Source organism: Gymnogyps californianus, chromosome Z, assembly GCF_018139145.2.
Source record: "Gymnogyps californianus isolate 813 chromosome Z, ASM1813914v2, whole genome shotgun sequence".
Classification (NCBI taxonomy): domain Eukaryota; kingdom Metazoa; phylum Chordata; class Aves; order Accipitriformes; family Cathartidae; genus Gymnogyps; species Gymnogyps californianus.
In genome coordinates, this window is record NC_059500.1 from 68847596 (window position 1) to 68871017 (window position 23422).

The 23422-nt window shown below is 36.7% G+C and overlaps 1 protein-coding gene across 1 annotated transcript in view; it reads left to right on the plus strand.

The window, feature by feature from the left end:
• OXCT1 (3-oxoacid CoA-transferase 1) overlaps positions 1-23422 on the plus strand; it is an 88585-nt gene that overhangs the window by 36099 nt on the left and 29064 nt on the right. The window contains exons 8-13 of the mRNA XM_050912916.1: positions 12099-12206; positions 14875-14986; positions 15470-15564; positions 16248-16296; positions 19706-19778; positions 20547-20622. Coding sequence (XP_050768873.1) covers positions 12099-12206; positions 14875-14986; positions 15470-15564; positions 16248-16296; positions 19706-19778; positions 20547-20622 — 513 coding nt within the window. The remainder of the gene's footprint in view (positions 1-12098; positions 12207-14874; positions 14987-15469; positions 15565-16247; positions 16297-19705; positions 19779-20546; positions 20623-23422) is intronic.

The following is a 23422-nucleotide window of genomic DNA, read 5'->3' on the forward strand; positions in this document are numbered from 1 at the left end:
CTAAGCATTATAAAACCCAAACAAACAAAAAAGCGTAAGCACATAAGAACAAACTCAGAAATCTGCAGCCCAGTACAAAATAAAGAAGACCTGAAAATAGCAAGAAATCTTTCTAAGAGTACCTACATAGTGGGCTGGGGGACCAAGGACGTTGGTACTTCACTGCTCAATGAAGAGAGTAAAATTACCAATGCAGACTACAAAGAAGGCTGAAGTGTTTAATGCCTTTTCTGCTTCAGTATTCAGCAATGTTAAAAAGCCCTTTGGTGGCTATTATGACGCCAGTCATAGAAGGTTAAAGAACAAGTCAGAGACGGATTGGTATTGAAATCCAGGGACTACTAGTACTGATTTGGAAAAGCAGCTCCTAGAAACATTTGCACACCATTGCCACAGTAATTTTAGTTTGCCAAAAAGAAGGCCACCCTCGGACTTCATTGGTCTTTTGTTGTTTTTATTTCCCTTCATTGTACTTGATTCCTTGCTTCTGTGTGTGCCTGTGTTTATTAAAAGACAGAACAGAAAAACAAAACATTTATACAGCTGTTGTGCAGACCATCTTACAATGATTTGAGAAGCACTGGAATAGACTGGACTAGAAGGGAGTTCATAAGGTAGTTCCTCTTACATTTAGTTAACATGCTTCTGATTTTCAGGGGAATAAACTTTTTTAATAGTTAATTTAGCTATGTGGTTTTGTTTTTTTTTTTTCCTATGGTTGCTTTTCTTTTATATATAACCTCTAATTATGTGGGTTCAGATTTGGCACTTCATTGCTGGAGTAGTGAATGTTAAGTGGTTAAAACTCATAGCAGATCAAATTATTGCTGACTGCTGTTCAGACAGTTTTACCTATACCCAACATTGTGCTGGAAGATTTGAATTTGTTTTTCTTTTATCTGTCTCTTAGATTTTATTCCTTTCTAAATTGATACTTTCTTGAACGAGTATCATAAGCTTTCTCAGCATTCAGCTTCAGAAATTCATCGCAGATGTAAATATAATCTTCAATGAAAAAAAATCCTTTTATCCTTGTCACATATGTTAAGAACAAATATGACATTCAAGAAGAACAAGCTAAAGCAAGTCCATGGTTGATCAGTAGATACTGCAGATTGCCAGGAAGTCAGTGTGCTGGGAAAACTGATGGAAAGCCTCTGTTTGCTCCTAAAGCTAAATTTGGGTTTTTTTCTGCAACAATTTGTAGAAAGTCCGATATACTGTGCATTTGAAGTATATTTCATTAACAGTGCTCATGTCCTGTGTCATGAGAATTTGCAAATCAGTAGGATTTAAAATACTCTAGATTTAACTTTTCATTGTATGTACTAATGTGTACAATAAATTAATGATAATTCTTATGCCCTGCTTTGTGTGTAAGATGTGTTAATCGATCAATGATTTATCAGTCTACATTTTAAATCACACCTGATTATATCACTGAAAAGATGGTGCAGAGAGAATTTTAGGCATGATTCAAGGAATTTATATGCATATATACTTTTATTTATGTGTCTTAAAGCAATAATTTGTTTTCTGTGCTATTAACATCTCTGATGGAGATTTCTAGTACAAAATGAGAAAGATTTGACATTCAAACTGAAAATATTACAAAAAGTTCACAAAGTGAGTAATTGCCTACTGACATGAAAAAAATGCATTTTTTCAGGTGGTCAAAATATTGAGATTTGAAAAGCTGCAGCCTTGTAACTATTGCTGCAGTGAGAATTTTGGAGTAATCGTTTGAATCAGTAGCTCAGATTTTAGTCTTCTCTTGCAGCATCCTTCCCTGCAAATGCTGTGGAACAGAATTATTCAGTAAAGAAAGTGAGGATTTAAAGAGAAGTAAAGGAGATAACCAAGAAATACCAAGACTGTCTTGGCTTCAAATCATGCTGATTTTTCAGGCTGCAGAAGATGATAAAAGAATGGATGAGGACCACAGAGTATTTTTTTATTTCTGTCTCCCAAACAGTTTCCTGGTGTTTATTTGAAAGTCACCTAGTCTTCTGGTTTTTTTCCAAAACGGTGTTAAATTGCTCTATAGAAAACCTACACTCCTGAAGTCCAGTGTGTGGAAATGCATTCCCATTGATGTTCCCATGAATTAGATACTAAGTTCCTTAGTTTGCCACTTGTGATTAAGCTGGAGAAGACAATAGCTAAACAAATCTCAAAACAACTTCATGTTTAAACAAGTGTTTTGGTTTTTTTATTATAGAAAACAGGCACATTTATCTTTTTTGTTAACCTTTGGAATAAGTCAAATGTATTGTATCACGTTTTTTCTTCTTGTTGAAAGAAGCGAGGAAAAGAAAAGAGGAGAGCTGGCATGTATTCCTGATCAAAACAGGGGAGGTATGTAGCCAATTGACTGTGTAAGCAATGCTCTAAGGAGCACTTGTGCCCCCCAGGCTCTCAAAGTGCTGAATTTCTCAAACACTCTGAGCATCAAGAGCTGCAAATGAAGGTACAAACACATCTAGCAATTAGTCTTTTAGGTAAACTAAATTTCTCAATAAAAGTAGTTGCAGGTACCAATTTTTTTCCACAGTACCTTCAAAATAGACACTTGCATTTTTATACCAAAATTTTGCCTATTTGAATTCCAGGCTGATGGAAGTTATACTGATGTCTCATGGTTCTCCCTTGTTCTTTTAAGTGAATTAGGTGAGTTCTTATACATCTTTGTTTCTGTTGCTTTGCACTGTTGGGTTGGTTTTTGGTTTGTTTTTTTTTTTTTAAATTGTGTATTTTGAAAACTCTTGTAGCTTTTGTAACATCTTGGGGTGAGGCCAGCTGAGAAACAGGCTTCCTGGCTTGGACAGCAGCACATTCTTGATGCTGTGGTATTTGGTCACCTCCTGTCAGGCATTTAGGAGGGGTTATGTGCTTTGTGTTTGCCTTTGCCACCAGCAATTACAAAAGACTTCTGTGTCCCCCCCACCCGTGCACACCGAAGTAGACTATCCCTTGATTTTACTGAGCTATGTATGCACCCAGTTTCTCCTGGTGTTCATGCATTGAGAAAAGTTATTTGTACATGTTTCTGGTCTTAAATTTTACAGAAATGTGATAGTAGATGTGCTTCATTCATTCAAAATTAGAACTAATTTGGGATTTTAAGAAACTCCAGATTTAAGGGACTAAATTGAGCCATCATACAAGTAGAAATGAATTGCTGTTTGTGATGGATTCCATCAGATTCCATCAAGGTTGAACATACGCTAACCAAACGTATCCGATATAGACGTCTGCCAGGAGGCTTATGGGAAGGGGGAGAAGCAGATGAGTTATATTAAGCTGGCCACCCAACCACCCACTTCAAGACATCATCTAGACTTTCAGACACAAGAAGAACAAAAATTGCTAAATGAATGTGAAGTTTTCTGAGAACGCTGAATTTTTCTTTCAACAATTCAGAGGAATCGGAGACAAGAAAGAAACCTGTCATTAATGTATTTCTATTTTGAGGGGGCTGAGGAGGGAAGGGTTAAAAACCCAAACAAACAGTTTATATAAAAACGAGTTTAAATATGTTGTGTAAGAGTTCTATTGGGAATTTTAAGCCAATTGGTATTGGCTTGATGTGCTTCAGTGGTTATTCCACCTGATTAATAAATACAGAGACAGAATAGAAAACTTGGTATGATCAGGAGATTAGAGGTCATACTTGTTATGACTTTGAATATCAGATGTGCTAAAGACAATTTTTCACTGTTGCTAGAGGGAAAGAAATCAGCATTTTCTCATTAGGCTATGATCAGCAAAAACTTTTTTTTTTTATGGTGTGAAAGGCTGATTTAACATGTTTCTGTCAGCTTCAGCATCAAATAATATTTTTGGTTCTGTGAAGCACTTCTTTATTCTTGTTTTTTATTTCCATGCATGTCTAGTGCTCTCCTTTCCAGGCAACTTTCAGGAAGGATAATGATTAAGCGTAAGAAAAGTTTTATTTTTCTTAAAATTTGTTAATTACAATCTCTTTGTACCCATATTCCTGTGGTTTCTGATTAATCTGTTGAAAGTGTCTAAGCCATATGACATACTACCATCAATTGTTTTCTTTCTTCCAGTCCTTTCCTTCAAAAATACTCTTGGACTACCTTCTTCCTTAACACTGCAGAAAAGCTTTATTGATCTCGAATATTTTGGGGTTTTGGGATATCTGCTATGATTTTGAAGGTGAAATGGACCACACTGATCCTTCGTTGAGAAAGAAAGTGGTAGCATGTAAACTAGTTTTCAGAAATCTTTGTAAACTACCACTGTCTATAATGAATGTCTGAAATAAGGAGGATAACTAATACACGTGTGCACATAAAGTGCCATTTTGAGATGATGTGTCTTTTTGTTGCCTGTATTGAAATTCCTGTGGAGTTTCTTTTTCTTACCAGAGAGAACCAACGACATCATTTGTTGCAAAATAGCTGCTAATATATCGTTTTACCCTGATTACCTTCCTATGTGTCTCCTGCTTAGCATGCTCTGGTCTGATCCTTAGTTAGAGGTATTCCTTGAATTTGAGGGTGGTTTAGTTGGACTTGCATAGCCTGGAAAATACAAAGAATTCCTTCTTCAGTGGTGCAATTAAATACCTGATTTTTTTTTTAAATTTTTTAATTTTTTTTTTACTTTTCTACCTCTCCCTGCAGTACTTAAATGTCTCTTAGTTAATTTTTGAAAGTAAAACTTAAATTTATCTCCTGAGCTTTGAGTTACATTTCTTTGAATGCGTAGATGAGATCTCTTTCAATCTCTCTTCATGTGTCATTTCTCTGATACAAGTAAGAAAATAAAATCTTTTGTTGAGTTTAAAGCTAATTTTTTTTTTTTTTAGGTTTTGATTCTTCTTGATAATGTGTGAATAATTTTAATAAAAAATGTCAGTTACTTATTTTTACCTTCTAATCAGTTCAAAGGCTTTCAATCTAATGTATTTTGAAAATCAGCAGTGAAGTACAGGAATAATGTATTTAAAGCAACGTACATTTTATTTGCAAAAATGTTAAATGATATAATTCCAGTAGAGTTAATATTGTTAGCAGCTATTCTGTTCTGGAGTGGAAGGATTTGGGATGTGGTCAGTTACCTTATTCAGCAGAGGCACCTAGTACAGGTTAAGCAAGTTCTTTTGCCATTAGCTAGCCCTTAACAAGCGAAGACTATGTTCACCGGTTGTGGGGTTTTTGTTTGTTTTCTTCTGGCTCTTCTCCCATTATTTTAATTATTTGATTGAAAAATAATTACATAATGTAATCTAAAAAAATATTTTCCAAAATTGCATTTTCGAGATCTGAGAAGGCAATTTTATATGTATTCCATGTGGATGGTTACGTTTCATTTTGTGTTAAGAACTTAGGTACTGACTACAAATTGGGCACTTTATGATTAAAAGGTCAGAACATAATTATATTCCTGTTTTTGTTGTCACTACTATCATCCAGTTGCATATAGTAAAAATAAGCACTGAGCACTATGAAATCACCTCATTTCTTCAAGAAAGCACAAATCACAAAACATGATCACAGCCAGTATGAGTTCATTGATGGCTTATATCAAAACAACCAGATTTTAAGAAAGGCTTAGGAAGGAATCACTCCTTAGGGGTGCCTGCTGCAGTAGGCTGGGGTGGTTGGTAATACTGGAACTGGTAGATTGCTGGATCTTAAAGTAATCTCTCACGCTTTTAATTCAGGTAATTTTACAGTAGAAAAATAGTGTAAAATCCAAATGAATGAATTTAAGGAAGCAGGAAAACAGCTGTCATTTATAACTTTCACTTTTTGATGCATACAGAATTATATAGACCTACTTGTGCAATTCATCAAACAAGCAATTCCATCAATTTAATGGAGTAACTTCAGTAACCAATAATAGTTAGCAGACTTTGCTTTTTTCTTCATTATCTACTTTGCAAACATCTTGAGGAAAAACCTGCAAGTTTCAGTTTATACTTACAGAATAAATTTTTACAGTACATATTTATAGGCATGGTTGATAGCAGGCATTTATTGTTGAAGTAGCTACTCTTTTATAAAATCACTTCTATTGTGATTTAAGTGAGTCTGCCTAAGAGAGTTTTTATTTTGGGTAAAACTGCCCAGTTATAAGGGAAAAAAAAAGGTGAAAATACATTGTTTTGAGAATGTTATTTTCTTAGGATTATTCCTTTGAGAAATTTCAGTATCTTCTGACTTTGAACATGTTCTTGAAACTTAAGAATACCGTGTATCCTGGCCATGCTAAAATGTGACTAGCTTAAAAATTTCTGAAGAGGTGTAGTTCTATGTATATGGTAGAACTTTTTCAGAAGCTGGTGGTTAAATTTTTCATATTCTGTCATGCATGCACACAGCTTTACATATAGATAGCTTTCACAGATAATCAAGTATGCTTCCTCTTTTCTTTGCGGTTGTTATCCCAGAACTGCTATGCATGAGTACCTAGAGCAGGTAATTTTAGTGCCATCTGTTTTCTTTCCTGTCAGCAGTACAGCATGGAGGAAGAGGTTAAATGTGTGGAACGGAAAGGGCTGGTTGGAGGAAACAGGCAGCAGGTGTGGAGAAGTGTGAGAGAAGAGATTAGGCCTGAGGCAACTAGAAATGGAGGTAATTAAGGAGATTTAGAACAGAGAAGACAAAGGTGAAATGAGTATAATCTGGCAGGGGCTCCTAACTTAGGAGGATCTGTAGCCACATGATAAAAAACCTGGAGACAAACCTAGGAAATTTATGTCAGCTTTGATTCCCTAATGATCAGATATTACATACTGGCAACACACCTCACTGTTTTCTCTGTGGTGTTCACAGAGGATAACAGTCTACTAGAAACCAGGAAAAAATATAAAGGTACATAGGATCTTCGTTGGTATGGAACAGGCAAATAAAGAACAGCTGTGTGCTATTCCTGTATTGCAAAGGGAAGGAAGCACACAGTGAAATTACAAGAGATAATGAGAAATGTTTTTCATACTAGTTAAATTGTAGAAATGCAATGATAGAGTCTTTTGGGTTCCAAGAAAACTGCTAGACAAGTTCATGCTCCATCAGAAGCTATGAAGCAAGGTGGTCTATGTCCAGCCTCTGACTGAGGACGTCCTTAAACTGCACATTGCTAGAAGCTGGAATAATATAACAAGAAGTACCACGCTGTCTTTTAAGCTCCTGTTCTTTGCCAAGAAGAAGGGTTACTGGACTAAATGGACCTTCAGTGTGACCCAGATTAGTCTCATTAGGTTAAAGGTTCTCTAATAAATCTGAACTTCACAGATTTTTACTGTTCCCCTGCCCCTCAGCATGCTTAAGACGACATTTATTCCAAGTCTGATGTGAGCATAACGTGGTGATTATTGACCAAGATGTGCCTTTATCAGACTACTTGGTAGCTGGTTGCTTTTTAAAGGTGTTGTAAAAGTCTCTTCTTCAGGATGGCTATTGACTGACTGTCATTCCATTACCATAGGAGTTTGGCAGGAGTAGAAGTTTCATGGTCTGGCTAATCTTAGAGTGAGAAAAGGACAGAACTGAATTCAGAAGATCCTGTTTCATCTCCCTGCTTGCAGGCAGAACTGAGTAAATATTAACCTGCTTTGCTCTTCCTTGTAGCCCAATAAGTTTGTATAGTGTGTTCTTAATTTCCAGTGACCTGTTTTCAGAGTGTATTCCACTGTTTTACAATATCAAAGCCTTTTGTGAAATTGAGTCTAAACAATTAAAATTAAGACTGACTTATTTTTTTTCTTGTTTGTCATTAACCATGGGGAATGGTTGATCACAGTTTCTGTGATCTTAAGTGAACCAGACACATACAACTTTTCCTCATAGCCCTTGTTGTGGTTTTTAATTTTTTTTTTAACTTCTTATGATTTTATAAATGTTACAGTGAATTTTGCAGTGACATCTTGACTCTTCCAGTAGTGAACTGAAGAAGTGCTCTAGTGAGTTTGTCTTGAGCATCTAGCGGGCTAAATTTGATTTCATTCTTCTGTTGTTTTGGACATTTGACCAGTTGTAATGTTTTATTCTACTTATGTTCTGCTGGGTATTTTTGTTATTCCAGTTTGAAGAACTGAAGCGTGCTAGGATAATGAAGATAGTGATAGAGAGATTTAGTAAAGCCAGTGTAAAAATAAGCTACTTAAAAATTCATAGGTTTTGTTAAGCTCTCTCTCCCCCCGAGTCTCTTTCTCTTTCTCACCCACCCACCCACACACGTTTTTAATTTTTTCCCCATAATAAGGAATTATATTGTCATTCCTGGTTATAGCTTAGTTCTATGAAAATGAGATTTAAAACTAAAACAGCTGAAAACATTTCACGTATCATAAAGGACCTAATTAGACTGCAGAAATAGGTTAAAAGGTACATACTCAAAGGAAAGGCCTGTTTATTTTCAAGTGTTTTGTCATGAATAGCTGTGTCATTGTAATTTCCTTGCCAATTTTTGGTCAAGAACTGGAGTTCTTTATCTTTCTTACTGGAAGTCCATTACCTTTGATGTTCCCTTTCTCTCTCTGGAAGCCTTCAGAAATTCTGAGGTAAAACTGTAGAAGAGTAGCTGAATTTCCGTAAGCAAAAATAAATCAAACTACTTTAAAAAGGGAAAAGTAGATGTAAATTACAGAAGGAAGTGATATTGTGAAACAAATGACCACTGATTCTATAAGTGCTGATACCAAAAGTAACGGCAGAAGGCTCTTGTGAATCATAGCAGAGAACAGCTTTTATGTTCTGGGTGTACTTGTGGATAAACCAGTATTCAGAAATGATTGAATTTATTCATTCTGCTCCCATTGTCAGCAATCAGACAAGATTTGCAAGAACATTTATACCCAGGAAGAAACCCAATACTGTGAAACACTTGAAACAATGAAAGGATTTTTGCATCACGCATCAGAGCCTTAGCAGAAGAGGGAACTTAGCCCATATGGTCACTTGAAGTTACTCTTTAGCTTTACTTGTGTAGCAAAGATGTAAACATTTTCTATCTTCTAGCATGTTGATGAAGTTAAGATTTAAAATGAACACATGTGATCAAGGCAATCTAAATGGTACCAGAGTATTTTGATTTGCTAATGAAAAAAAGTGCAGGAGGTGGTCTGCCCTGGTTAGTTTCCTCTTTATGCTTTGCCAGACTTTGTGTCTCTTGGGTGGGATGCCATATAATGATTTCTGATGTTTACAGGGATTCTTCTGTACATGACAAAATAAAGCCTGAGGCAAGGTAAGTAGAGAAAAGAAAGAACAGAAGGATAGATAAGATGGAGAGCAGAACAGGAAGAAAACTCACACACGTCCTTTTAATTATTAATATGGATGCTCTCCTGCACATCTCATTGAGGCTCAGGCTGTGGATGTGTTACAGAAAAGACTCGACGGAATATGAAACCTGAAAGGGAAGTGAATGTGCCCAGCTATGGAACTATTTATTTTTGCATTATCATTCTTATCTAGAAAGATGCTTGGGTTATATCTTGCAGTGGTCACAGAAAGTTAAGTTGCTGATTCCCATAGCCATCAGATTTCCCGGTTTCATTTTCGTTAGCACAGCTTCATTTGTGGTAGCAGTGCTGGCAATACCGATGGAGGCTGCTGGCAGCCCATCTACAGTGTCTCAGCTGGAGTATCATCTAGTTTCCTGTGAGCAGAGTTGGGAGAGAGAGTCGGAGCAATCAGATGACATTTGTACTTCCCCTGTGCAAATTCTTTCTTTTTCATATAAACATGCTGATCAATTTCACGTGCAGAACTGGATGATATCTATTCTTGCAGACTTTACATGCAAATTTTTAATCTCTTTTCAAAATTCTATTTCATTGCTGTGTGGATATTTTAACCTACCTAATTTTAATTACATTTGATGCTTATTTTACGTAATAGTAGAACATGCAAATTGCGAAACACCAGTAAGAATAGTGGGGGGCTGCCTGTGAACACAAAGGTGTTCCAGTGTGCAGGGATCCTTAGGCTCATTTGAAATCCCTAGGACAAAATACAGTTTGTCTGTGTTATGTTCATTTAGGATAATATATGGAAATAATAAATAATTATGTTGATGGTCCTTGTGAGGAAAAGCTATCATGCTGACTGCTGTTTCCAAAGAGACAAAATACTAACCAATTAAGGGAATGGGGTGGCTAATAACAAAATCCAGCAATTTATTGTTGGATAAATTATTTATTCTGTGTATTCTATGGGGGGAGAGATAACAGTGTGTCAAGTTTTCTGGTAGCATAATTCTGTTGAAGTTGGTTGAATTGTGCAAGCAAAGATTTTGGTTTTATAATCTCATCTACTGCAGCAAATAAATTCAGTTATTTTATGAGAAAGTTCAAATCGGTAGCAATTAGTATTCCCCAGACCTAATTTTCCACCTGATAAGTGAAGACAAATTTAATTAGAAAAGGTGAATTTGGGAATTCTGCTGGTAGCAGGTCATCTGCTTGCGTATGGCTTCATTGAAAAGTCATCTCCTGCTTCTCCTCCCTTTTGAGCATATTCTGACAGTAGTCGCTGCACTGAGAGCGCAATGGGCTTCAGCTGTGTGCTTCAGGATTTTTTCATTTTACACTGTGTTTGACTTGGACTCCACATTAATTTTAAAATTCATGTATAAAATAATAAACTTCAGGTGAGATAGGACATTGATGCAATTGCACCATTTATTTGTTCATGAATACAGTAGTCTGAATTTTTAAACTATTGATTTGAATGTCTCTCCTCATTTTGTGGATAAGGACTTCTGGATGTGTGATTCTGCTTACCATGAACACTGAGGTTGGTGTCGCTGTGGCTGTTACCACCTTTACCTTACAGATTTCACAACTTGTCTCTTCCTGTCTGTTTACCCCAGGGCTTTTTTTAGGGATCATCTGAAACTGATCCCATGGTCTTTACTTTGTGAATTTTTCTGCTCCCTCTGCTGCTTCTAGGGTGGATTTGTTTGTTTGTTTGTTGTCACACTGCAAGGCACAGTAGGAAGGTAATTGTCTATCAGATGTACTATAGATTTTATTATTGATCACATTGTGCAGTAACAGTAGGATGTCAGACTGAATTTTAAGCTCTTTAATGTTGCTTCACTGGTGATGACTGCTAAGTGAAGTACCCCTACTGATATGTCATACCCTGGGTCTTGTTTTGGGGTTCTTAGACTTTGGACATTCCTGAAAGTTTAACTAGTTCCTGGGGATAAAGCAGTTTGGAAACTTATGTAATTTATTTTTCAGTAGATTGTTTCAGATGTTGTCTTTGACCTGTTGCTTTAACATTATACATTTTCTCTGTGGTTGGATGCAAGTACAGCCCTAACAGGAGTGTCTGTTTTGTGGCAGAGTGAGATGTGCTCTCTGCACCTGAGACTTGTCAGGGAAAGCACCAGGCATGGCTGAGGGTCTGTGCTGCAGGCCATACCGGCGCCTCCAGCTAGACCACCCTGAACTCAGATGTAGAAGGAAGGAAAACCCTGTTGTCTGTGGTGCTCCAAATAGGTGACATTTCAAATGTACTGTGTGTGGATCAGTGCCATTTTGTGCTGAATCTCTGTTTCACTAACTGTGGATCAGTGCCATTTTGTGCTGACTGACTGTTTCACTAACTGTAGGGACTTCTAGATCTGCACATCTTTCTTGCAATCAATTATTATGGTTCGAATGTTTTCAGTTTTGATTTTTGAGTACACTATGGAAAAACTTCAAGCCAGCTTCTGTGTTTGTATCCTTAAAATTCATACTTCTGCTTTGTACTCTTGACATTTTGTTACCAGCATATTGTTTCCTTCTGTTTGGATGGAAATTGTTTGTAGGTACAAACAACTCTGATGTAACTGTACATGGTATATTTCTTCAAAGTGGTCGTACAAATTGGGCTGTTAAAACATAAACTACTTTCAATTTGTATGTAGAAATATCCTTTGAAAGAAGAGGAAAGATAAGCATCTAAAATAGCCTGTTTTAAAGGGTGTATCTATTTCATCCTATTCCTTAGTTTTCTTGATTTGATCCACTGTATATTTAAGATTTGAAACTTCATTGCTAATAAACTCTCTCACTGAATACTTTTTTCTAAGTATTTTCACTTTCCCTTTTCTCTCTGTAGGTGGAAGAAATTGTTGATGTAGGAGCCTTCGCCCCAGAAGACATTCATGTTCCCAAAATCTATGTTGATCGTCTGATACAAGGAGAGAAGTTTGAGAAGAGAATTGAAGTAACTAGCTGAGCTTCTTTGTCACAACATATTTAAGCTTGGGGTGTATTTTAGAGTTTACAGGGTTTTTACTCTAGCCACCAAGTCTTAGCACTGAGAAAATAGTGTGAAAAAGACCTGTCAAGTTTTGCTAAGTACTGGAGCTTAGGTAGGTATTTAGGTAGTTAGTAGTTAGGTGGGGGCCTGAGAATTGAGCCTTGTTTCTTATACCTCATCCTCTCTGGTTCAGTCCCTGAATAGTTTAGAGCAACTGCCTGTAGGCCTTGGATGGCTTTAGCGCAGTTGAAAATTTGATTGAAATGCTACTTCATTCTCATTCCTTCTCTCAGTTCGCCTTCTGTGGACACAACCTAGACTAAGAGCTGACTTTGACAATTAGATACTTTCTTTTCTACTGGAGAGCTTTTGACATGGGCAGGTAGGGCCAGTCTCAGCCCCTTTTGTGCCATGTATTGAATTACGTTGCATTGCAAAGGTGCTGGAACCTTTCTTTCCTTTTCTTTAATCAGGAACTTTTTTAGCCAGTGGCATTTCTGGTCTGAATAAAAGAAGTTAATAGCTATTAAAAAATTGCAGCAATAATATTCCATTACTGAAAACACCCAAGAAAATTATGATTATGTAATTGTTCTTCTTTGTTTCTGTGGCTTTGCCTCACTCAGGCTATGTCCCTATATTCATTTTGGTGATGTGACAATGCTCTTAAAGTGCAGTTGAAAATTCTGTATTTCTCCTGTGTCTCCATACTCTGGAGGTGGGAATTATTCAAAATGTCATCAGAAGAGCTGCTGGAGGGGGAGATATATGACACAAGGAAAAAAAAAAATCTTGAAAAAGAAAGTGCAGAAAGAAATTCCAATAATTAAACTTTCATTATTAAAATCAAGTTACAAAGTCCTAGAAAGTCCTACAAGGCCTTTCCTCTGAGTAAACTCTTTCATGAATGTTAAAATTAAAAAGCTTTTTTTTTTTTTTTTGTTCCATCTGTTCATTCTGCAAAAGCATATTGCATGTTGTTCAGTATTTGACTGGATCCCCCCCCCCCCTTTTCTTTTTTCTTTCTCTGGGCATGTTATGTTAGACTGCAATTAATGGCCTGTTTCCTTCTTCTGAATGGATGCAATATCTCACAGAAAAGCTTTTACCTTTCATGAGAGAAATCCATTTTGCATTTATTTAAACTGCTGTTCTTATTGCAGTTTGGCAGTGGATGAAGAGGTGACTCTCTGTCCAGGGAAGACCTTTATACAAACACCTGATTTTCTTTGGCTTGGCTGCATAAGTGAATACACCTGCCTAGTCAACTGCTCCCTTCCCTATATGCTTAAGAAAAAAAGGAAGTTGGGAAGCTACTATAGTACACAGCAAAGTTGTAACAGAGATTAATTTTCTTTGTGTAATTTTGTAATTCTGGCAGTGACGCCTCTCGTTAATAGAAGTATAGGAAGGAAATGGCAGATTTATTTACTCTTCTATAAAAGATTATATATGAAGGAAGTGGCTGAACATATGAAAGTGTTGAGTATGACGAGTGGTAAGAGGAGAGATGAGGAACACAGAGAATAAAGAGAAGCTAGTCTGTCATGATTCTTACTGGCTTTAAATAGCAGTTCCTGCGTAATTTGGCTCAGACATGGTCCCTCCAGTGCAAGTCATACTTTCTATCCAACCTTCTCTTTGCTGCAGAGAAACCCTCTGTGATTGTTCTTACTTTTTCCATAACTCACAAGTGAAGCAATTCTAGGGAAAATAGCCAAAGCATAAAAAGAAGGTTGCTGGGAGATTCAGGAGGATTGATACCGACTGTTTCTGACTGTGTAAGAAGAAAGTGACTCCCAACATGAGGAAAAAGACACTGCAAAAATTCTTTTGTGGTGGTGAAAAGGAACAGGGGATAATTTTGCCTGATCTATTCATTACGGCCTGAATTAGGAGAGGATGTGAAGACATACTGGAGTGCAGGACATGATGTTGCCCAGAGCAGTTTTATATGCATGGGAGAGATGTGGAAAGAACATAATCTACGTAAACAATAATTTACAAAAAAGGTCTTACAAACTTCTTGAATGTCATGGCATTTTCTCCTACATGTGATTTAGAAAGCATCAACTTAACGCCAGGAAAACTCAGGAAACAACTTCAGGCAGATTTATGCAAGATTATACAGATTTATGTTGGAAAACTTAGTTGCTTAGCTCCCAGTATCTTTAGATGACTGGCGTTTGTCTATCTCATGCATATAAATCTAGAATATCACCATTGAATTGAATGAATGCAGAAAGAGAGCAGTATTTGTATTTTAGGCTGACATTTTACAAATCTATTTAGGTATCTCTGGGGTAATGAATCTCAAACTTGCTAGTATTTACACTAATGCTTGGTGCCTTCTTAACCAGTTGTCTTTATGTATCACATACTCTCTCAGCCCTGGCAATACAGACAAATAAATAATATTTTGCTTTAAGGCTATCATTGGGGGTATTTGATGACTCTATTGGCTTAGATAAGCTTGAAATGATAGAATAAAGGGTCGTTTTTTGTTGAAGACGGATAAATAATGTTATTCTTACACCAAGTATCTCAGTGCAATCACAAATCATGCTTTTGTGTCTTGAGAAGCAAGAATCTGGATTCTAATCTTTACTTATGATTACTTCTTCTTTTGCAGCGTTTATCAATCCGAAAGCCTGAAGATTCTAAAGCCAAACAAAAACAAGGAGACAATGTGAGGGAGAGGATCATCAGACGGGCTGCTTTAGAGTTTGAGGATGGCATGTATGGTATCCTTCAACTGTACTATAGGTTAAAGTGACGACTCACTAGAATAACAACTGCAGCTGTTTTGTTTAAGACAGGTTAATTACCATGCTCATTGTCTTTCCCAGAGCCTGGGATTCTCTCATTTTATTAACACCCTATTGAAATAGATAGGATGTTAAGACATAGGGTACCTGGTGGTTTTATCCAGGCATATCTGGAGAGTTTGTTAGCAGTTGAATGTTTTGCAAGAATTTCTTGAAAAAGTTACTTATGTTGGAAATGAAGCTTGCACTGTGCGTTTTTTATCATGTAAAGCATTTGACAGAATGCAATTAGACAGTCCAAATGGCAAAATAATTCATCACAAATATGAGACATCTAACTAAAAATGAAAGTGTTTGTGAACAGTTCCAATCTAATCATAGTACAATGATAACTTTTTTTCATTTGTTACTTTGCAGTAAGTGTGTTCCTGGTTTGTGCCTTAACGAATTCTTCTTCAGCTAATCTGGGTATTGGAATCCCACTGTTGGCCAGTAATTTCATCAGTCCAGACATAACTGTTCACTTACAGAGTGAAAATGGAGTCCTGGGTTTGGTAAGAATATGTCTTGGTCACTTGTTGCAGTGTACTTACCTTGCAATGGCTGGGTTTTATTCCCTGCCCACCCCCAACTTGATTATAATTTTACTAAAAATCATATTCAAATATATGCCATATTGCATGATCATAAAATACTCCTGGTAGTCCAGGGAAGTTTTTAAGGAAATGCTCATTTCAGGATTGTAGTGCTATTTTGCTAAGTATGTTCTTAAGTATGTGTTTTGCTGGAAGGAGTCAGAACCTTCAGTAATTTGCAAGACCAAGCCTTGTAAGCCTTATCAAACATAATTTTAAATGAAGCTTAAAGTGAATATTATTTTCACTGTCATATGGCTTTATGAAGTTGCACCTACATACCTTTTGCTGAAAAATGTCTGTCACTTTGGTTAAAAACAACAAAAAACCCCACCAAAAAACCAAACCAAACAAAACCCCCACTTCGTGGTTATTTAGTAATTCTAACAGCCTCTAACAATATGTCTATCAGTCCTGATATGTTAGTTGATGTAAATTGTGGCTTGTATTGTCAGGGGTGTTGTTCTGCTAAAGATAAAAAAAAAATGCATGTCTGTGATGATCTGTTTTCAGTAATAAGCATTAGAAATAATAAAGCAGTTATGAATTGTATCTCAAAGGTATTTTAATATAAAGCTGACATATGTCTGTGTTGTTGTCAGGGTCCTTATCCACTTGAAAATGAAGTAGATCCAGACCTGATTAATGCAGGTAAAATCTTTTAAATTAATTTAATTTATAGAAAACTATTATTAATTGTTAATCTAAAAATTTTCTTTTGATTCAGTATTTGAACCCAGACTCCTGTTTCATTTACTTATAAATATGAATGTATTTGTCTTCTTTCAAGTGAAGGTTGGTTTTGATCAATGGAGATGTTTAATATGCTAGTTAGAGAGCTTATGCTTCGATGCATTTTAGTAGCTACTGAAGGAAACTCTCTTCCAGGCCAGGCAGTGAAGGGTCAAATCTTCCTTTTCAGAAGTGGAATTGTTTTGTGAAGCCTGTATGGGACTATGGATTTGTTTTCCTGCTACTTTTCACTTTGTGTCCTCTAGAAAATGGTTTTCAATGATTTATGTTTGGGAAATGTTTTAAAACGTCCTGTGTATAATGGCCTGGTTTATTCCTGGCTAATGAGTTGTCAGGAATGCAACTCATTTGCATTTGAAGAGGGAGCGGTAGCCAGGACAGAGGGAAAGAGCTCACCAAGTAGGACCTGGCACGCTGGAGGGCTCTGCTGCAGGTGGCTGCTTTTGCCACCTGATGGGGGGAATGCCAGTCCTCACGTACTGTTTTTGCTCAGCTGTTTTGGGGCATTTCACCTCAGAAGCAGCCATGCAATGTAAAAACTTAAGCTTTTTACGGTTTAGTGCATCTGTCTGATTTCTGTTTTCTTCATGGAAAGTTGTGCCTGTGTCTGTTCTCTGTTTCCATGTAAAATTATACCTATGTATTGCATTGTGACAAACAGAAGTAGGCCTTGGCACCTTATAAATTCTCATTGATGTTAATGGTATAGGTTATAGACTCATAGCTGACGTATTAGAGTTGTTTTTTCATACGGAAAACCTATGCATTTTATATTTTTTATTTATGTGTATGTGTACATAGATATACATGTATGTATGGGTGTGTACGTATGTATCTATATAGACAGTACCTTTCTCAGTGGCTGTTAGCAAGTACAATTAAACTCTGAAAAGTCAAAGGAGATAAACCACTGACATCAAGCAAGCTTTTAATTTAGTATCAGGGTGCAGTCCAGCAATTGTTCTCTGACTTGAAACGTTTGCTACCTGGCTTAACTGATTGATACCATTATCGTACTGCTATGTTATTGCCCCTGTTTCAGTATTACGTTTTAAATAAGGAGTTATTTAAGGCTATCTTCTGATTTGAAATAAGAAATTATTAAGGAATTAAGTCCAGAATTTCACCAGTAGCTAGATAACTGTTGTGATACGCTGTAGGAAGGAAAATGTCAGAGGCACATGAGAGCTGTGTTAATACTTCAACTGAAATTGAGGTGTTTTTTTTTTTTTTTTAAATAAATTATTGAAGGTGTCACTGGAAGGAAAAAATTATTTAGAATAAAAAACGTTTACTATAAAAGGTGAAATTATATGCACACACATTAGAACTTAAATACTAACATGGGTGCATTAGAAATGAACACGTTAACAGAATGACGATGGAAAAAATATCCAAGAATGTGATAAATACTCTGAAAAATCATTGTGCTTTTATATGGATGTCAAGATGATCTTGAATTGTTATTTACGGTTGATAAACACTTTTGAAGAGATAATCTTGCAGGGATGAAGCTAACATAAGAGGTCAGAACGCAACATGGAAATCAGATTATTCTAGTATTGGTAATTCAGTCTTAAGTACCTTCACATCTTCCTCTGAAGCTGCAGTAGACAGGACACAGGATAGGTGAACCTCAGCTCTACCAACAAAATTATTATTGTTATCATTGCTGAAACATTCAGAAGCTGCTAAATCCCACTGACACTTAGTTGAATTAAGACCATTCTAGGTGCTTTCCAGCCAAATTTATAAAACCATGTGAAGAAAACAGAAGCTAAATGGCAAAGGAATAGGATTTAATTCTGTTCGCATTCATTGACTGGAATGGTCCAGTATCAGCCCCCAAAGACCACCTTTTCAAAATACATTCCTGGTTTGGGCTTTTGCCAAATTTTTATCTGCAAATGTAATTGTATTTCTCTGAAATATGTATGGGTTTTTTTGTGTGTCCCATTTTCTGAATGTCTCACGTGAAGTTTAGCTTCACTGTAATTGAATGGTAGACTTCTGTCTTACAGCAGAAATATTTACAAGTGCTGACTTCCTGAGAGCATTTTCAAGAAGTGGGTAATACGATGCTCTTGTTACGTTATTCTGTAGTCCTCAGCCTGTGTCTCTTTCTTCTCAGCATTGCCTTAGCTTGTCACTTTGTCCCAGGGTTCTCACTCCATGTTGCTGCTTGCAGGCTGTGCTCTCTCTCCCGCTGCCTTGGGTGGATGGCTGGTAGGGAAAGACAATTCAGGCGGTCTCAGCAGGTCTGGATGTTAGCATGGTGAATTCTTGTGGTCTGACAGCAAGACCACGTGTATGACCTTAATTCTGTCCTATTTTGTGTGTCAAAATTTAGTTTCCATACAATGTCTTGGCATATAATATACATCAAGTGAACTCAATAAATTAAAGCAGGTAACTTAGGTCTCTATTTTAACTTCCCTACAGTGTTTCCTACCCTTTTCCCATCTTCTTAGTTAATCTTATTGTCTCTTTTTCCCTGTTTTCTGGAAACTGTTTAATGATGTCTCATTCCTCTTTCCCTTTGTTGTTACACTAGCTTTTTCTTCACAATGTCATCTGGTGCTAAAGTCTTTTGGGTTTTTTTTCTCTCAAGTTTCCCATGCTTGGTGTATAATTTCACCTTTGGCTGTGTTTCTTATGCCTTTCCAGAGGCACTCTGTGCACATGGTTGTTGCTTAGACTGATTCACAGTGCTGCCAGGAGAGGAAAGAGAGGGCTCTGGACAGAGTCAAAGTAAGACACTTCCACGTGTGTTCCATTGCTTGACCCAAGCACTGTGCAGAGAACAGTACAGCACACAGAAGCGCATTTTCTTGTGCACTGTAACAAAGCAGGAGTAGACTAGATCTGTCATTTGTTTTTCTGTATTCTGCATCATTATCACTCTAGACTGTTCAGTCTGGTCTGCTTGCTCTTCCTTGCAACCTCCCTGTCTCCTGAAGATGCTCTTTCTCTGTTTCAAAAGAGAGGTACCTCTCACTTTTTCTGTGGATAGAGCAGAAAGCTGAAGTCCACAGATTTCTTAGCCTCTGGTGTCAGTGATGCCTTGCCTGGAACTGCTAGTGGTCAAAGAGCGGGCAATCCTGTCATTAAAAACTGTAACAAAAACTGCCTCACAATTCATTATGATTGATTAGGTTTACATGTGACATAGTAAGTGTAATCAGGTCCATAGCTGTACAGAATCCAAAGGAATTCGATAAAACCCCCTTATTTCTTGGTTAATAGCTGTGACTTCATTTGTCAAAGAGACAAAATACATACATACTATAGTTTATTTCTTTTACAGGTAAGGAGACAGTCACTGTTCTTCCAGGTTCTTCCTATTTCTCTAGCGATGAATCATTTGCAATGATAAGAGGGTACGTAACAACACAAACCCTGATCTTTTGAAACATGAAAAGAATAAACTGAGTCAGTGACTGAACTCATTAGTAGTTCTTTGAAATGTGGTTAGCATTTAACAACCTGTAAAATGATCATGGACTTAATCAGTGATGGTTTACAGAGGATTAGGTCTAGCTATTGGAAATAGAAAAACACTGTAACTAATAGATACCATAGTGATGTTCATGTCTACCACCACCTGGCCATATATAAACACATTTATAACTATGTTTTAACAACTACTTTTTGGTCATTTCCAAGTATCTAATCTGTACTTGCACTCAGTATATTCTCTTTGCTCAGCTTGCAACTGTGATCCTCATTCCACCTCCCTAATGGAAATTCACTGTCTGCACCTGTTTTTTATTTGTTTTTTGGGAAGGAGGTTGGATGCAAACAAACGCTAAATCCTAATGGCTCTGAAAAGTTAATGAGTGCATGTAAATATGTGAAGAGTGCACTTAAAAGTATGAGTTCAGAGCTGATTGACTATGCATGCAATTAACCAAAACCAGACAAAAGTCATACAATTTTTGAGGCTCAGTAGGCAGACAGAAAAATTTGCATCTGCGATACATCTAGAGGGGAGGAAAAAACAACTACATGTGTGACAAAATGGTTGCTACCTCTGTGGTATGGCACCGTTCTTATATTGATGTAATGAAAATGTGAACAAAAGCTTGTTAAGATTTCTGGGCTGTTACTTGAATATGATATGCTAATTACACACTTTCTGTTGCCAGAGGCCACGTTGATTTGACAATGCTTGGAGCTATGCAGGTGTCTAAGTACGGTGACCTGGCCAACTGGATGATTCCTGTAAGTAGGTGTTTGTACTACTGTCAATGCACTGTATTTAGGATAATATAAATGTAGCAGAGAGTCAGGCAAAGAAGAAAAGGGCTGAAGCAGAATGGGGGTTGTGAAGCTCAAAGTGTTAAAATAGAGGATATGTGGAGCTTTAAGGTTAACAGGTTTTCTTGCGTACTGCTGGCACCACGCAATCAATTATAAGGAGTCAGCCCTCTAAAATTATGCTTGTGCTGAGCATTGTGAAAAGCTAAACATGATTTATGTAAGCCTTTTTCTTTCCTCCTGGGTCTATGCCTTTCAAATGTCACTTTTTGCTGAGAACTGGTGCTTTTTCTTGGGAGTGACAACTCTTGTATAGCTGTACCTGGAGCAAGAACTTGAAGGAAGGTGTAAAATAGCGTGTAGCTCATCATAAAATTATAAAAAAAGTCTGCATTATTTTTCTCAGTGTTCTTGTCAAGGGATCACAGCATTGCCGTTTTGAATACATCTAGAAGGAAGCAATACTATTGTATTTACCCAAATAGTCCTACAGGTTTCAACCATAGAAATATAAGCTAATCCCAGTATTATTTAAGCAGCTGATGACATTAAGCCATTCTTTCAACACAGTTTATGTTTTAACATTAAACAACATACCATTTTTCACATGGTTTACAAGTTTGATATTTTTGATGGCTTTCAATATGGTACTTTCTGATAGGGTTTGTATCAGAGATGTCTAGAAACAAATTTTGTTTTTAGCCTGGTTTAAGGTAATAAGGCATATTTCCATCTGTCTGAGCAGTGCTAAAGGTCTCAGGAAAGTCTTTGAAAACTGAAAGGTGGGTAGAGGAGGAAAAAACCCAAATGAATGTCCTGTCTCTTGGAGAAGCGTTAGTTGAGCCCAGCAGTCTGTGTGACTTCTCCAGCAGGCCTGTGAGCGCACAAGTCATGAAGCGGTGGCTGGAGCATAAGCTGCTTTTAGTGAGAGGGGACAAAGACAGGGTCTGTACAGGCAGATGTGGGAGAAAGGGTTATCTGAAGGGCTATTTCAGGTGTGAGCGATTGTGGGGGATGTGAAGGGGTTATGGCTAGGCTGGAATATGGCACATAGGAGATAAATCCGTAAGAAAACAGTCTTCCTTAGATGTTCTAACAACAACCTGGTTTTATGGTCACACAACTGAGAACAGATGGACTAGTGCTGGCTAGATCTTTTCAGACCCCACTGATACAAGTGCTAGCTTTTTCAAGACTCTTTTCTACTTTCAGTGTCATCCAGTTAATACTGTGAAAAATGGGGTCTGAAAGTTAATGCTGCTCTTAGAGCATCACTGGGATCCTGTGTGTGTTCTTCTATTGCTGTTTTATTTCTTTTGATAGAACTCTGTGTTTTAAACATAATATGATGGTCAGATATACTGTAGGAGTCCAAGTATGATGTGCATTAAGGTAATAGTGGTTTGCTTGGCATAGTACAATTCCAGTTTCTTTTTTTGTCTTGAGTTACAAGAACTTGTCACTAGAATCCAAAATAATGAAACCAGCCTCTATGGAGGACCCACACTTTGAAATATAAGGGATAAATCAAATAACATTTTTAACCCTAGGTTTGCTGTTTGAGCCAAGACAAAAGTATGATAGTGTAAGTTTTCAAGGAGTTGAAACCTCAGGTAACAAAAATTGGAGTTCACCTGATTTATCCATGGCTCTATATCTCAAAGGTATAAGTCATCCAAACTGTAATTATGTATTTGAAATAGCTAACTTAAAAAAACTTACATTTAGTAAACTGTATTTTTTTCAGATCATTGACGTAAATAAATGTAAGTAATCTACACTGTCAGTCCAGTACTGCAGGTATATGTCACTGAGACGCTGAGTGGGATATTTTTTCCTTCATGTCAGTCTAAGAACTATTCTTTTCTTTTACTGGATGAAGTAGCTCTGGTTTTGTGAAAGCACTTCCTTCATGTTAGCTTGTGGTGGCTGTGATGTCTTATACAAGTAGAAATTACTTGCTTACATAGTGGCTTTTAAAAATGATTCTGAATTATTCCATTCTCTGTCAAAATTTTGAAGATAGACTAGAAAAAATATTTGAACGTAAGTTGTTATAGTATAAACTCAAATTTTTTTGTAAATAATATTTAGAGATTTTCTTATAGGCACAGTTCAAGATTATTTTAATCGAGACATCTTTTTATTTCAATTGTCGGATAAATTCTAGGTTTTGTTTAGCTGGATTGCCTTAGACTGACATTCTCTTTATATTTTTGCAAAATGAAATTCACTATATAAACGTGTCCCTAGACTATCCTTTATATTCAAGATTACTTAACTCCTGAGATTTTCTTCTTTGACAATCCTTTGGTCCTGCAAAAGCAGTGTTAAATGTTCCTGCACCTGGTAAAGCCTTCTGTTTACTCAAGCTGTTTCTGAAAGGCCTTTTAGAAAGTAGAAGAGGGTGGGTTGTATTTTAGGTAGAAATAATTGCTTTGTTTGCTTTTTCATTGCCTTTGTAAATTGAAGTGGCAAGAGAAGTATTCTTCAAAACAGGCAAGTGAACAAGCAATAAATAAAGATTCCTGCGCAAAGTATTCCTAGTAAACCAGCAAAAGTACACCTCTGGTGATAGCTCACGAAGCTGAAATGTTTGAAAAAAGGCATTCCTGAATCATCAGTGGATAGATTTTAATGCCAAAAAATCCCAGTAATTTCAGCTGACCGTATTGGTATCTCAGGATATAAAATTTCATGCTGTTGCATCTGTGCTGAATCTAAAAGCTATTCACTAGAGCATGCGTTCTTGAAAAGCAATGTC